This window comes from Pelophylax lessonae (genome assembly GCF_965119305.1).
Source record: "Pelophylax lessonae genome assembly, chromosome: 13".
Classification (NCBI taxonomy): domain Eukaryota; kingdom Metazoa; phylum Chordata; class Amphibia; order Anura; family Ranidae; genus Pelophylax; species Pelophylax lessonae.
In genome coordinates, this window is record NC_138780.1 from 37738586 (window position 1) to 37755466 (window position 16881).

General features: G+C 41.4%; 1 protein-coding gene across 2 annotated transcripts in view; it reads right to left on the reverse strand.

Annotated features, from left to right (window-relative positions):
• The window catches only part of CADM3 (cell adhesion molecule 3), a 715770-nt gene that overhangs the window by 459235 nt on the left and 239654 nt on the right, over window positions 1–16881 (reverse strand). Inside the window, exon 2 of one of the 2 annotated variants that reach the window (XM_082275533.1) lies at window positions 13453–13545. The exons of the other annotated variant lie outside the window; for it this stretch is intronic. Coding sequence (XP_082131659.1) covers window positions 13453–13545 — 93 coding nt within the window. The remainder of the gene's footprint in view (window positions 1–13452; window positions 13546–16881) is intronic. 2 annotated transcript variants of the gene reach the window in all.

Consider the following 16881-nt stretch of genomic DNA (forward strand, 5'->3'; position numbering starts at 1 on the left):
AAATATACTGAGCTACCCAACAAAATGGTATCACCTACAGTACAATTTTTCCACCTACCATCCATGGTTAACACAAGACAATTTACTGTTTTAGAACTCACTGAACACCGCTATATGGTGTCAGTATAATGTTTAATAATTTAAGCACCCCAAAAACATTCTTTGGTCTATTATTTGGGTCGCAACCTTTAAACTGCACATCTGGTCCCAGTAATGTCAGAACTCTATTTGAACATAGTCAGGTTGAAAAAAAGACACAAGTCCATCTGGCTCAACCAATAAAAAAACATAAAACAGTAAAGAAAACCCAACCATACAATCCCATATACACAATCCTATACCCACACAGTTGATCCAGAGGAAGGCGACAAAAAGCCCCAGCAAAGCACGCTCCAATATGCTACAGCAGGGAAAAAATTCCTTCCTGATCCCCCGAGAGGCAATCGGATATTCCCTGGATCAACTTTACCTACAAATATTATTATCCAGTTATATTATGTACACTCAGGAAAGAAGCCAGGCCTTTTTAAAGCAATCTAGTGAGCTAGCCAGAACCACCTCTGGAGGGAGTCTATTCCACATTTTCACAGCTCCGTATTTGAAGACGAAATCTGTTTTCCTCTAGACGTAAAGAGTTCCTCCTTGTCCTCCGTTTTGACCTTAAAGTGAATAACTCAACACCGAGTTCACTATATGGACCCTTTATGTATTTATACATGTTGATCATATCCCCCCTTAATCTCCTCTTCTCAAGAGAGAATAAATTTAGTTCCTTTAACCTTTCCTCAAAGCTGAGCTCCTCCACGCCTCTTATCAGTTTGGTTGCACATTTCTACCTGGTTAGCACCTCAATATCTGGGGAAAGTTCCAGCCAAACAGGTAGCATTTTTAAAAGGAGAGGTCAACAATGGTAGCCTCTTTGCCTATCTCATTACAAGTAGGACTGCGGTCAAATCATAATTTCACGAATGTGATCTAGGCTCCCCATATTGGTAAATTCAAGGTCTCATGGAACATCATTGTAAATATTTGTTGACCCATAGAACACCATTGGATAGACAAGTTCTTTAATAGGGTGACAATCATGTTCCTCCTTCGATAAAATAACTGCGTTCTTGCGGTTGCTAGCCCTGCTTAGGTGTTGGCTAGAAAGGCTCTGAATCGGACCTCATTAATAATGATTTGGGGGTCAGTTACACCAACAGATGCCCTTTCATAAAGTCCGTTATTTGTGAAACTTTATCCCCTCTTAACTTAACCAAAATGCTACATGAAATAAAAATTGCATACCATAATTTTCACAGTATGCAGAGAAGAATGATATAACTCGCTCCATTATGAAAAAGTAACAAGACAAAATACGGAAAATTGAATTTGAGTTTTTGTAATATGAGAAAATAAATCTAGATTTTACATATATTGTTCCTTATAAAAACCTAGCATTTTCACTGGAAGTTAAACAAGAGACTATTGTGTGGACAAAAGGTATACTATAGTTTGAAAAATCTATACTTGCTGATTTAATTATTGCCCTTTTACTGCACTGGCAATCATTTTACAGGCAATTACATGGAGGGCTGGAAGCCATGTTGTGTGCTGGATCAAGGACACTCATTCTGTATGCTGGATATTAAAATCATAAAGATTTTTGGACATTTTTGACAACATAGGAGAATGCTGCCTTTTACTTTGTTTGTTCCCGATGAACGGGCTCCAAATTAGGGAAATCCAGAAAAGCCTCAAATTAGGAAAAGCTCACACCTCTGTAATGTAGGGGGAGTAGGCAGCAGGTGCCTGGGATACAGACACTTATAAGCAATCAATTCACAATTGCCTTCTCCTTGTTCGCAGTTATTTTGAAATTGGGGCGCGCCCAGAGAATCATGGTGCACACACAAATTTAGCTTACTCAAAGTGGTTGTAAATCTCAGGCATAAAATATGAACAAAGCATATCCCCCTATAGTGTGTACTTGTCTCAAATAAGAGCACTAAGTCTGTCTGCTGCTTCGTTCCTCTGCTATTAGCATGAATCACTTGTGACAAGTTTTCCAGACACCAAGGAAAAAAAGGTGACAGGGGAGGAAGCTTCAACACACGGCCTGTGTATGACAGCCTCAGCTCTGTTCCTGTGTGCTGTGTCAAAGGCGGGGGGGGGGGTCCCTCCAATCAGCTCTCAGAAGTCTCCTCACTGAGCTCTGCAGAGTCTGACATCAGCTCTCTGCCCCCTATTTTTCTAAAGAATCGTACAAGCTTTATAAATGCTGGACTTTGAACGGATGTATAGAGAAGAGAAGAATGCAGATAAATGGGTACAACTTATGTGTAATTGCGTCACTTGCGCTGTTACTTGGAACGCTCTTCCGGTGTTTGGAGCGCATAGCGTTCCGGAAGCCTCCCCATACACCCAGGAGAGTTGCGGTCCCACTTTCTTTCACGCTTGTTTGCTTATTTTAAATTGTGAGTACCTTTTCATTTGCTTAATAAAGTGTTTATCAAAATGATACTTTACTATGTGAGGCTCTTCTTCCATCCATGGTCCGGATTCCCCTACCCCACTGATCTGATACTGATGTCCCTTGTAGCCATATTGAATAGAACTATTTGAAAGTGTCCCTGTCCTGGAGTGATGTCCCAACCAGATGACCTGAAACACTGAGTGGAGGGCCTTTTTCCAAAGAGGGTTTACACCCCAGGAGAGTACAACGCCTTTACCCCTGTAGGGATACAGTGTTCTGGTGAGTACGGGCTGTACTGAGAGGGGAGCACCTTGTATTCCTCACATGCACATCTGGAACGGATCACCCCAAGATTCACCTACAGTATTACTTGGAAGCAACAATTATCACTGAATGGACTTTAGGCCAAATTCTAGTCACTATTTATTTCGCCCCAGCCATTTGGTCCTTCACTTGGTCCTTATAGCACCAGACACTTTATTTATTGATATTTTTTGCCAATTGTTTACATTGGAGATCACCTTGCACTTTGGATATTTATTGCTATTTGTTATTATTTAATATTCAACTATCACATTGCACATAATATCTATCAGCTCCACATAATGGAAGTCAATGCAAGTCGATCTGATGTCGCCCGAAGTAGTGCAGGAACCTCCTATTAGAACGGTTCCAATTGCGCAACACGGTCCGCTACTTGTCAGGCGACCAAGTCGCCTGACAAGTCGGAACAGTGTGAACCGGCACTCAGTCACCTTATTAATCTATAAGGTTTGCACTTGGTCCTTATAGCATTAGCCACTTTATTCATTGGCATCTATTGCTAATAGACCATATTGGATATCACTTTGCATCTTTATTTTATATTGCACATTGCACCTACTTTTTTCAGTCATTTTATTTATTTGTCTCTTCTCACCATCTTTTGGCGAGTCATATATCATCTGTTTTCCATTATTTCTACATTTATCACCTTTTGCACTATTTTGGCATTTTTATTTATGGTCTTATATTGTGATATGAACCAGTGTGATTTTTATAATTCAATTGTCTAAGTGCCTAGAACACCCGTCTTTGCTCAGACATATCATTATCTATTTTAGGCAGCGCCATTTACCTCACCCCTTCCCCTTTTTAACAAAAGTTGTATAGTGGGTATCCAGCTGGGATGACATTAAAGTTCATGTGCGTGTAAAGGCAGGTGTCCCAATACTTTTGGTAATCTTTAATCTCTGGCTATCTCCTGTACCACACCCAAAGACTTTAGCCATCTATTGAAATATCTTTACAGTCTCTGGCCATCTCTTGTAGCATGCCTGCAGTCACTAGCTATCTGCTGTAATACTGTCTGACAGTTTTAGGAATATTATGAACGGCCCATTGGTGGTAATGTCCGGAGCTTTCCTGGGGTCCCCTTACAGAGCATGCCCACAGACCTTAAGCCTCTGCTGAAATATTTTTGCAGTCTTTGCCCATTCTCCAAATGTCTATATAACCCAAGCGCTCACTCTGTTAGGAATTTTAGGCGTGTTGCTCTCCTTAAATGGGGAAACTCCAAAACACTAAAAGCAGACAAAAATGGAGGCGCAAACGCCTAGTGCATTACCTTTCGACACCTTTAAAAAAATGATTAAAAAGCCAAAAACATACTAACAAACATGAAGAGTTAAATTGCATATCCATATCAACTACTATGTGGAGATGGACACGTCCCTGTACTTGGACCGCTAATGCTTTTTGGGAGACATGCTCTCTTCCTCAGAGCTATCTCTTGTAGCATGCCCGCAGTCTCTAGCTATCTGCTGTAATGCTGTCTGACAATTTTACAAATACTCTAAATTAGTGATCGACCGATATCGGTTTTTCGTTGCCGATACCGATATTTTGGCAATTGCATATCGGTATCGGCCGATATTTTCGTTCATTTAAAAAATGTTTTCTTTTTTTTTTTTCCTGACAGGTACTCTTGTGGAGGGATCTGGGGGTCTAAAAGACCCCAAACCCCTCATCAGCACTTAAAAGCATCCAAAAAGCAAAGTTTGGCTGTTTTGAATGCTGTCATTTTTTTTAATCTGGCGCCAGTACCCGAAACTTCTGGAAGTAATGTCGTGACATCACTTCCGGGCTTTTACATGGAGACCCAATCAGAGCCGAATGCGGCTTTGATCGGGTCTTTGGCGGCCGTGCAGGCTGGTTGCCCGGTTCTCCCGGAGGGACGGGAGACCCAGCGTGCCGCGGAAGGCAGCGGGAGGGGGGGTGCGTCCCCTCCCGCTCCTTGTAATGACAGCCGAGCGGCTTCTCAGCCGCATCGGTGGTCATTACAAGACAGCCGACTGTCGGCTATGGACGCATGTACCGGGGTGATGCCTCTAGCTGCAGGCATCATTCCGGTACAAACACTTTCTGAAATATCGGCAATATCAGTAACCTCAGGGGCCGATTCCAATATATCGGAGAAAGTGCATCAGCTTTGCCGATAATCGGTTAATCCCTACTCTAAATGGCCCATTGGTAATATCAGGAGCTGCACCACAGTCAACCTAAATCAAATCAGTTTACCACTACTGACCTACTTTAGCCCCCCCAAAAAAGTTAATACTTCAACAATGTCAATACACATTTTCTCTTTTCAAAATAAAAAGGTTTGGATAAAGAGCCAATACTTAGCTCTGTCGGTTCTAAAGCTTTTTTTCGCTCTCTCTTTTTTGACAACAGTATAATTATTCAAGGGATAAAAACAGTTTTTCTTTTTGAAAGCCACAACGATTTAATAGTCTCTCTGTCATCATGTTAAAGAAGACATCCGGTCTAATTAGCAAGCAGAAAATTGTTTTAAAATGAGGAGCTGTTAAAATTCTGACTGTTAACTCATTCGTAATTTTGCCACAATACTGTATAGTAAATACCACATAGTTATTCTGCATCAGGCATCTTCACACAGTATTTCTCTGTCCACCACAAACTTTGTTGCTGACATCAGAGATTATGTGAAATGTACTTACCTCTGGCATGTATGCTCAGTACATCACACTGGAGTCTGACACCTTCTCTCTGGTGCTTTCCCACTGATTGACAGCGTTATTGGTTGGCAGGCAACCAACCCTTGAAGAACCGTACAGCAAGAATAAGGAAATGAATGCTACTACAACTTAAATTTTGCTTTGCAGCGCACTCCTGGATGAAGCTCATAGTGAGGCTCCCTGCAGCCTTTAATCCCAAGTCCAGGGTGACAACTCATGCCACTCCCAGAGTCGCCACTCCCCTGGCTGAATTTTTTTTCCAGATGTCTTCAGGCTGGTTGCGTGACATGCAGAGTCCTCCTGTTCTGTAGTTTAGGGTTTTTCAACTAGGGTTCCTCCAGAGGTTGCTAGGGGTGCCTTGAGCAATGAACAGTTTCTGCCTCTCAGATAAGTTCCCAATTGATCTTTTTATCTATCTGTGAGGGAGTAAAGCCCCGTACACACGCACCGATTGTTGGCCAACCGATCGGCCGTCTTTTGTCCAGTGTTGTTGTGTTGGTTGAAATGTGCTCTAGACTGCACACGAATTTTGTCGGCCAACAACAACCAACTGCAGAAGTGATGTCATGTTCTGGTCTACTTTTCGTGTGTTTTTTCTTCACTGAGCATGCCCAGTCTTGATCATCACATTTTTGTCGGCCAAAATCTGTACTGACTGACGAACAATCGGCCGTTCTGTTGACGGCAAACAAAAATGTTATAGCCTGGATTTTGTTCGGGCCGAAAAGTCGCAGTCGGTTGTCGGAAGCATCATACTAACAAACCGACAATCGGCTGATGGCCGAAAATTTAGCGCCAACAATCGCTGCGTGTGTACGGGGCTTAATTCTTCCCAATGACCACAGGTGTAAGAAGCATTCTTCCCACTGACCATCACACTAATGTATCATTAAATGTAGATATAGTAATGTTTGGAGGTTCCCTGAGATCCAAAAGTTATTTCACGGGTTCCTCTGCTTTGAAAAGGTTGAGAAACATGGTTGTAGATCCTTTCTACTTACTACCCTGATCTACAGAACATGCAGAGTCCTCCTGTTCTGTAGATCAGGGTTCTTCAACTAGGGTTCCTCCAGAGGTTGCTATGGGTGCCTTGAGCAATGAACATTTTCTGCCTCTCAGATAAGTTCCAAATTCATCTTTTTATCTATCTGTGAGGGGGTATTTCTTCCCAATGACCACAGGTGTAAGAAGCATTCTTCCCACTGACCATCACACTAATGTATATTTAGATGTAGATATAGTAATGTTTGGGGGTTTCCTGAGATCCAAAAGTTATTTCACGGGTTCCTCTACTTTGAAAAGGTTGAGAAACGCTGTTGTAGATCCTTTCTGACAGTAAGTAGCTAAGAATGGGTAAGGCAACACTGCAGTCATGCAACCAGCTTGAAAACATCTGGAAAAAGGTAGGTATAAGGGCTCATTTACACTTGCTTCAACTTCAACACACAATAAAGCGCCTACCGCTTCAACATGCTTTTTTGATGTGTTTTTGATGCTTCAGTGGTGCTTTTTTAAAGGTTTAATAAAGCTTGGCAGATACCCTCTGTGTATGTTGATAAGAGATGGGCTCGGGAATGTTTGAGTCCCCACGTGCCTGATCCTGCCAGGAAGCCAACACTGCACACGGCTAATCACAGGCACTGAGACATTTCCCGATCTGTGCCGCTAAGGATCAGGAAACGTCCCACTGCCTGTGATTAGCGCTGTGCAGTGTCAGCTTCCTGTTGGACCGGGAATGTAGGGACTCGAACACGCCCTAATCTATCTCTAGTGTTGATATCTCGTACCTGCAATACAAAAACAAATACAAAACAAAGCGAAGCTAAAGCTGAATTAAAGCTTTTCAAAAGATGTAGGTGCTTCAAGCGAGCTTTGTCAGACTTCTATGGAGGCTTTGAAGCACCACTAAAGCTACAATGGGTATAATTTGTGAAGCAAAGCAAATGCAGGGTGTAAACAGGACTGTAAGCTAACCATTTTATTTAGTGACAGGTGCTTTGACTGGCGCTCAGAGAGCTTTAAAAAACGTGTCCGAAGCCATGTTTTGAAGCAAGCGTAAACGAGCCCTAAGAAAGAAAAAATCACAAATACAACCAGGGGAGTGGGGCTTTGGTCCATGATGATCTACGCTCATAGGATGTTTTCAATGATAAGGCCACAGGGTGTCTTTTAACATGGACTGAGGACACCTAGCAGCTGAATAAAATTACTGCAAGAGACGACATAAAAAAGCAGGAGGGTACTGCAACCAGAGTTCAACTTATTTTTGTTTTAAATACCTGGGGGACCCTTCTTCCAAAGACTAAAAAATGAAGTGGGTTGTAATACCCAGCTAAGTGCGCTAACATTCCATTACCCATAATTGTCTACAGTACGTGTTTCTATGGTAGCTCAATGTCAACAGTTCTAAACAGAAAGCCAATAGGTATTACGAAACTCCGAAGCAGAAATCTATACGGTAACGGACACAAAGAAGAGACAAGGGAAAGACAGAACTTTTCACCGGAACTTTTCGAGAAGACACTTCCAGGCACCTAGAGCAACCTCTACCGTGTTTGTTATATAGTTGTTTTTTTCCTATGGGACTTTTAAAACCCATTGTTTAAGTGCTAAATCTGCTGTAACCCTTCATACTGTAAATAAACAGCACATTTTCTTAAATTGGCTGGTATGCTAGAGGCTAAGATTGTTACTGATGTCTTGCGAGAATTTCTTGCTCACTGAAGAGAAGCCATTTTGTTCTTGTTCTTAATGGTTTGAAGGCATTCAAGGGCCAGAGAATCGAGCATGACAATTAGATTTAGAAAACATGGCAGAGCAAAGGATAATGCCTGAGATTATACAAGGGATACAATGGCGTCCTCAGAACTGCGCTTTTCAAATTAGCTGAAATAGATTCCAGTTTGAGCGCCGGCGTCCAGCGAGTAAAATCAATGAGGTTTTGGGTCCACAAAACGGCATTTCAATAGATATTTTTTTCCCTTCAGAGGCTTCATTGAATTCTCCGGCTGAAAGGCTGGCGGAAAAGCAGCAAGACGTCTGTTACATAAAACAGTCTTGCTATAATTTTTTACCATCGCTACCAAGTGCATAAATGAGAGTGAGCGGTTTAACCATACCATGTGAGTATAAGGCATCTAACAATGGCTATAGGTCTTATCCTTCACAGTGGTCTAATAGTATGGATTTAGAGAAGGCACTCGCCTTATACAGCAACCGTGGATAGGTGAGAGCATAAAAGAGGGATTTTAATTCATTGCTCATAATAACACCTCTATAATCCAGAGTGGATTTTTGGCAGAAACTAAAGTACAATTTTTAAGGTCCATGTCAGGTTGGCCGTTAATCTTCATAAACTCGCCTAACTCTGTCGCCTTTCCTTCACAGAAACATTGAAGAGCAAAGAAAGGAAAAGCCTACTGTGATCTACTGAGTCTGTCCATTTTTAAAGCATGTTTAAATTTACTAAGTGTTGACTCACTTACTACCTCTACTGGAAGTCTGTTACATGTATTAACTACCCTTTCAATAAAATAATACTTCGTTTTGAACTTTCCTTCTGTTTGGAGGTCAACAATGGCAGCCTACAGGTTTTGCTCAGTACAGGTTTACTTTAAGACCCAAATGTGGGTTGGCAAAAACTGAATTTCTGTAAAATCTTACCTGCAAAATTCCTTTCTCTGAGTCCTCCGACAGTCTGCCTAGCTACTCCTGCGGAGCGGAAGTCAATACCCAATAGTGATGACTTAGAGGTGGCGGCGACTGTCGGAGGACGTAAGAGAAACCCAGATTTTCCTCCCACACCCTCCCTGGAGCAAAACCCATACATTCCGTTTTTGGGCTTGGGGTTTCCTTCATTGTGCAGGGGTAGTTCTCAATAACGTAAGGGTAGTTCACAATAAAGAACAGCCAACAAACTCATATGGGACTGTTCTTTGCATCATTCTCCTGGGAGCTAGGAGACTGATGAGCCACTCCCAGGAGGGGTATACTTGAAGCCCTGGGCTCAAAGTGAGTTGAATGTTGGAAGAGGTCTGGCAACCATGAGCGGAGGGGAGCGCAGAGTGAAGCACTGGAGTATTAAGAAGCTGAGTATATTTTTGAGGTGGTTTGGGGTTCTTCGTAAAAAAAATAGTGGCGCTTACCTTTAACTACTTTGATGCTGCAGGTAGAGGAAAATGGAGGTATAAAACTAAATATTTTTTTAGAAAAAAGGGAATGCCCTTACCAGTAAGACAGGATTGGCACACATTACCACTTCTAATAATACTGGGTGCTTGTATAAAAATAGATGGAGAGTTTGTACGTACAGAAAGCAGCCAATCAGATTCAAGTTCACATTTTTACAGTGTGGTTTATCAAAAAAGTATTAGTTATTAAAGAACCCAGGCCACTTTCTTACATCAATGTATTTTGTAATAAATCTGTTACAAACCCTTCAAGGAACGAAGTTGTCAATATTTGTAAGGTATTTTATTATGCTGACAATGCTCAAGCAGTTGAAGTGTAAGCAATATTTTTTCATCTGTAGCCATCCTTACCACTAATTGATGTACCTGACTAATTGATGTACCTGATTTAAAAATCATAGCTCTGTAGCCAGGATTCTTGCTATATAATGCACTAAATTTCACAGCCAATGTGCTTGATCATTTTTACAGCCTGGTGGCACCGCATCAGAATAGCAGAGATTCTGGTGCCACCACAGCTCAGGAGGAGTAATATTGCGTTGGCAACAGTGCCTGTTCTCTTTGCCTATAAAAATTGAGTAACAGTACCAAATGGAAATGCACTATATTGTCAAAAGTATTGGGACGCCTGCCTTTACATGCACATTAACTTTAATGGCATCCCACTTTTAGTCTGTAAGGTTCAATATTGAGTTGGCCCACCCTTTGCAGCTTTACCAGCTTCAGCTCTTCTGGGAAGGCTGTCCACAAGGTTTCAGAGTGTATCTATGGGAATGTTTGACCATTCTTCCAGACCATTATCAGGCTGTTGGATGTTGGAGAGGAGACCTGGCTCACAGTCTCCACTCTAATTCATCCGAAAGGTGTTCTATTTGGTTGAGGTCATGACTTTGTGCTGGCCAGTCAAGTTCCTCCACCCCGAACTCGCTCACCCACGTGTTTATGGACCTTTGCACACTGGTGCCCTATCATGTTGAAACAGGAGGGGGCCATCCCGAAACTGTTCCCATAAAGTTGGGAGAATGAAATTGTCCAAAATGTCTTGGTATACTGACACTTTAAGAGTTCCCTTCACTGATACTAAGGGGCCAGGCCCAAACCCTGAAATACAACCCCACACTTGGACCATAATTTGGACCAGTGCACAAAGCAAGGTCCATAAAGACATGGATGAGCGAGTTTTAGGTGGAGGAATTTGACTGGCCTGACCTCAACCCAATAGAACTGATTTGGAAAGAATTAAGAGCAGAGACTGCAAGCCAGGCGCTTCTGGAAGAATGGTCAAACATTCCCATAGACACATTCCTAAACCTTGTGGACAGCCTTTTCAAAAGAGTTAAATCTGTTATAGCTGCAAAGGGTGGGCCAACTCAATATTGAACCTTGTGGACTAAGGCTGGGATGCCATTAAAGTTCATGTGCATGTAAAGGCAGGCGTCACAATACTTTTGACAATATAGTGTATAATGCTAAATGTTTAGGTGTTTAGCTCCTCTTAGTGTCATGTGGCTACATCTAAATTTCATATTTCGAAAGAGGGAGCAAACTAGCAGGATTGTATGATCTGAATTTCTAGGACGTTGGCCTTTTAAATACATGAGTGAAGATTTGTAAAGGTTAATTCAAAGCATTGTATACAATATTGTCATAGAGTTACATTGCTCCAGGTTGGACCAATGTAATTATGAATATACCATACCTGGTAGATGCCCCTGGAAGCAGGAAATTACTGAAGCAGACACCGCTACTTCAGTGGTCTCCACTTGCCTCCAGGTCCTGTACTGAGCGGACAGCCTGATGCATTGTGGACACAGGAGGCGGGCCACTCAGCACTGGCACCATTCAGAGAATGCTTTGCATTTTCTGAATGAATGCAAAGAATTCTCTGATTAAAAAAGGTGTAGAGGGAGACATCACCACCCCACTTCTGCACCTCGTTCAATGAGAGAACGATTTGCTTTGCATTTCAGAATGAATGCATTCTCTAAATGGCTCTTGTGCTCAGCATAAGACTCAGAAGAAAGTGGAGATCACTGTAGACTTTAACAAATCAGTGGCTGTCTGCACACAGACATTATACTCCCGTTGATTGACTGTGAAGGAAATAAGTAAAAGATGGCTTCAGATCCTGTTCTCACCTGTTAAGAACTCCTCGGATGCATTTCACCCTTTTCAGGGCTTAATCCTAGAGGCCTCTAGGATTAAGCCCTGAAAAGGGCGAAACACGCCTGGGAAGTTCTCTACAGGCAGAGAACAGGAGCTGAAGCAATCTTTCACTCATTTCATTCACAGCCAATCAACAGGAAGACAGGTGTCTGTGTGCAGACAGCTGCCATTTTGATGAAGTCTACTTGAGCATTGACAGACCGATCCTTTCTGTCTTACACCAGTCTATCCACATGTTGATCCAGCTAATACAGGCTTAGGGGCGTTTAAGCAGTGTTATTTTCACTGTTTGGGAGATCACTGTAATAATGGTGTAGTAGTGGTGCCTACTCTAGCTTCCAGAGGAACCACAAAGAAAACAACAAGAGAAGGGCGCACCGACCTTGTGCATTAAAACTTAAACGTTTATTAAAATCAAAGGAGGGTAGCATACAATATACTCACAAAGGTAGGATATGAAAAAGCATATAGGAAATGGGCACCGCTCGCTTCCTGGGCACTTCTCTACTGCTGGATATCGTGATGACGTCCTCAAAACCTGATGTGACTTACGCGTTTTGAGGGAGGACCCTCTTCCTCAGAGTGAAAATCGCCACTCGATAGCGTAATGGCATCCTCAAAACCTGAAGTGGCTTACGTGTTTCGAGGGAGGACCCTCTTCCTCAGAGCCAAAATTGGTGCCCATTTCCTATATGCTTGTTCATATCCTACGTTTGGGAGTATATTGTACGCCTCCCTTCTTTGATTTTCATAAACTTTTAAGTGGTAATGCTCAAGGTTGGTGCGCCCTTCTCTTGTTGTTTTCTTGTAGTGCCTTTTGGATACCCTTGGTCCTGAGGGGGGCAGCAAGACCACTTCATTTGTATATACACAAATATAAACAAATATATATATATATATATATAGATGGATATATAGATATATACACACACATATACATATATATATATATATATATATATATATATATACACACACACACACATATATATATATACACACATATAGATACACTGCCCAAGAAGTTGGACCAATGCAACTATGCCAAAAAATACTATGCCCGTAATTCATTTTTAATGCCTATCCTGGGGATTATTCGACATCGTTTTTCTGGTGTCTTGACTTCTTCTTCTGATTCTTACATTAAACTGCAGAAATTCTGTACCATTTAACTATATAAGAATTGGGAAACAAAAATGATATGTTAATGTGTCCTAAGCTGTGTGCAAAGGACGCCCTCTCCCTGCTCATGCTTTATTTTTACCTCTTATTTTCACAGCATGGGATAGTAAAGGAATAAAGAATTCCTCTCAGCATTGAAATATTTTAGCAAAAACAACACTTAATGTGTTATTTACTGAAAAGATGTAAAATTCCAATTCAGCATAAAGGTTGGATGGCCATACCGAAGGTGCACTCAGCTCTCATTCATAAACAAGGGTAAAATCCAAAGAAAGACAAATGAATATAACAAAGTGGTAAGGTTGGGGCAATAGGCAATGCTCAGAACACTGGCAGTGAGATTCTCCTGGTGCAATATCTCCTGTTTTATATAAAAATAAGTGCTAGGTATACAACTATTTTAATAGTTGAAATACATATATGGGAATTTTCTCACCTGTTAAAGTATTTGTAAGTCTGTTCATTCTGTTTAGTCTTGGGTGTTCATTGCCAGACAGCTTAGCAAAGTCAGTGACATCACTTTTCTTCACTGTAATTAAACAATACAGCTTGGTAAACAGCTTTCCCCCAAGATTGGATAATGAAGGAGCATAAGCACAACGCTGAGGTCACTCCATGTGCTCTCTCCTCCTGTTAACAAGCTTCCAGTGCTAGACTGCCAGCACTGTCCAGTGCAGCAAATCCTGACTGGATATGGAAATGCAAAGAATTACAGAAAGTTACAATATAGGGTAAGGTGTTGTTAACAAATAAATGTATGGCATGTAATAAATAACTGCAATCTATTTTTAAAGAATATTCTACTGGATTATATAGGATCAACAGATAATCTTTATCTTATAACTTCTAATTTAGTGTTATTGATCCCTAAAGCGTATCTCCACTTTTGCAGTCAAATTTGATAAAACGCCACTATATGTTTGTGACCCTAAGCTGACTTTAGGGTCTATGTTCCCCATTTGGTGTATTCTAGGGTGCAGGTCAGGCTAGAAGTTTGTCCTGACTCAATGTAATCCACAGAACAAGGGGAGGAAAAAATCCCAGCCACCGCACACCATACAATGTAATAGCATATGGGGCAGAGTCATGGAGGTCCTGCGGGTGAGGAGAAACATGTTGGGGACATAGCCTGAATGGAGTTGGACTTAGGCTCATATTACCTATTACAGTGTTTCTCAACCTTTTTTTAAATCAAAGTACCCTTTAACCACTTAAGCCCCGGAAGATTTTACCCCCTTCCTGACCAGAGTTTTTTTTGCGATTTTTTACTGCGTGACTTTAACGGACAATTGCGCGGTCGTGCGACGCTGTACCTAAACAAATTTTACGTTGTTTTTTTCCCACAAATAGAGCTTTCTTTTGGTGGTATTTGATCACCTGTGCGATTTTTTGATCATGCGCTATAAACAAAAAAAGAGCGTAAATTTTGCAAAAATAACAATATTTTTCAAATTTTTTATATGAAATTCCCCCCAAAAAAATGTAAAAATCAAAATTTTTTAACATTTTTGGCCAATTTGTTTTATGCTACATAAGTTTGGTAAAAAATAAATCGCAAAAAGCGTATTTTGATTGGTTTGCGCAAAAGTTATCGCGTTGACTAACAAAGGGAAAGATTTTTGTAATTTTTGGTGTTTTTTTTAACGAGTAATGGCGGCGATATGCGGTTTTTTTTGAGGGACTGCGACATTGCGGCGGACAGATCGGACCCTTGACACTTTTGGGGTTACCAGTGACATTACTACAGTAATCAGTGCTATACATATGCACTGTTACTGTAAAAATGACATTGGCAGGGAAGGGGTTAACTGTATTGGAGAGGGAGGGGTTAAGTGTGTCCTAGGGGCGTGTTTCTAACTATGATGGGACATGGCTACTAGTGTAAAAACAGAGATCAACGGTCCTACATAGTAGAACCATCTGATCTCCATTTTTACACATGGGAGAATGACAGGCGGCTTGTTTACATTAGCCGCCTGCCTTTCTCCCTTCCCGACATCGGGTCCGCCGGTCACACGCACTGACTTGTTAGGGAACAAGCCGGGGCGGGCGCGCGCTCGCCCGCTATTGGCTCACAAGCCAGTGACAGGCTAGTGACGTACCGGTATGTCACTTTGCCTGGCCGGGGCTGACCGCCGCAGTATATGTACTTGCGGCGGTCGGCAAGTGGTTAAAATGATGGATATTCTCGAGGTAGCCCATTCAAAAATGTAAGAAGAAAATACTAATAGTTTTATATAACAGCAACACCCACACACATTGGTCTACCTAACATTAGAGGTGATTTAGTCTTACAAAGCAAATACACCAGGGTTTCTCAACCAGGGTTCCGTGGAACCCTAGGGTTCCTTCTGAGGTTGCTAGGGGTCCCTTGAGCATTGGGCAATTTCTGCCTCTCAGATAAGTTTCCAATGACACCATTGTTCCTTTTAGCTATCTGTAAGGGGGCAATTCTTCCCAATGGTGACAAGAATAAGGAGCATTCTTCCCACTGACCGTCACACTAATGTGTAATGAGTTGTAGATTTTTAGCAGGGGTTCCCTGGGGCCAGAAATTTATTTCAAGTTGAAAAGGTTGAGAAAGGCACACATTTGCACACTGGTATTGACTAGTATTCCAATGCTTCTCTTCTCCCTCAGTCTCTCTGCCTCACTCAGCTAATGTGACCCCAGTGCTGACGGAGAGGGCAGCCTGACATCCTCCATATCAACAGATGATGCCATTGGTTGTTAGGATGCCTGCAGATGGAAGGTTGTAATGGCTTACAAAGAAAACCTGTGGCTTTGTATAACTGAAAGGCAGACTTCATCCACCAACTGGCTTGTATACGAATTTGGGACAATTTTTAGCCATTTTGCCTGGGCACCCTTGCAGAAACCTGAAGGCATCCCCGTTAAAAAAGACTGACCTTATACATGGCGGACTTGTATGGTGTATGGTGGCTAAACATTTTTTTCTCTCCTTGTTCTGTGGTTCAATATATGGTAGTTATGTGTTCCCATTTACACAGCATGCCTACTTTTTTATATATCTATCTATCTATTTTATATATCTGTCTATCTATCTATCTATCTGCGTATATATGTGCACATATATATATATGACCTTTTAGAGATTTCCCAGGAGGTGTCAAGGCTGACTGCAAAGCTTTTTGAGCAATGTTAGAGTGAGCCTGTCCCAAATCTGTCCTCATTACCATTCAATGCAGGAAGCCCAACCTCTACACCTTTAACCTTTTGTTATGACAGAGTGTTCCAATTTTGTTACAATTGATAATAGAATCTGCCAGTACAGTACAGACAGGGCTAATTATGGCAAACACAGCTGCCCAGCTCCTTCCTAAACACAAAGAACTGCCTAGGATTTTTCCTTGCTGGAAGGTCAAGAATAGAGCATCCAAAAAAGGTAAGCAGCAATTTTTTTTTTTCAAGTTATGCTAGGTGAATGGGGACATATAACAAATATAATGTAGATTTTATCCCACTTTGGTTGCAAACGTGGAAATACACTTTAAAGTTAAAATATATAGAAATAAGGTTGCAAGCATTTGTTAGGTTTCTTCAGCTCTTATAACCACAGAGCACAGTGTAAAAAAAAAATGGCTTTCCATATAATTTGAAAAGAGGAGATGCTGTCTATATCAACCAACCAGGAATCTGTAAAATGAAACAAGATGACTCATGAAAACTCAAGCAAAGGGGAACGGATGACCATAAAAACCTATAGGGTTTCACATCATTCTATGGGGAAATAAAATAATTCCACTCTCGATTCGGATTTCCTTCCAATTGTTTTGTGAGCCTCCCTTTGTTGAAAGAGAACCTGTTAGGTGAAATAAATGCAACTAGGCAGCCACCAAAATAG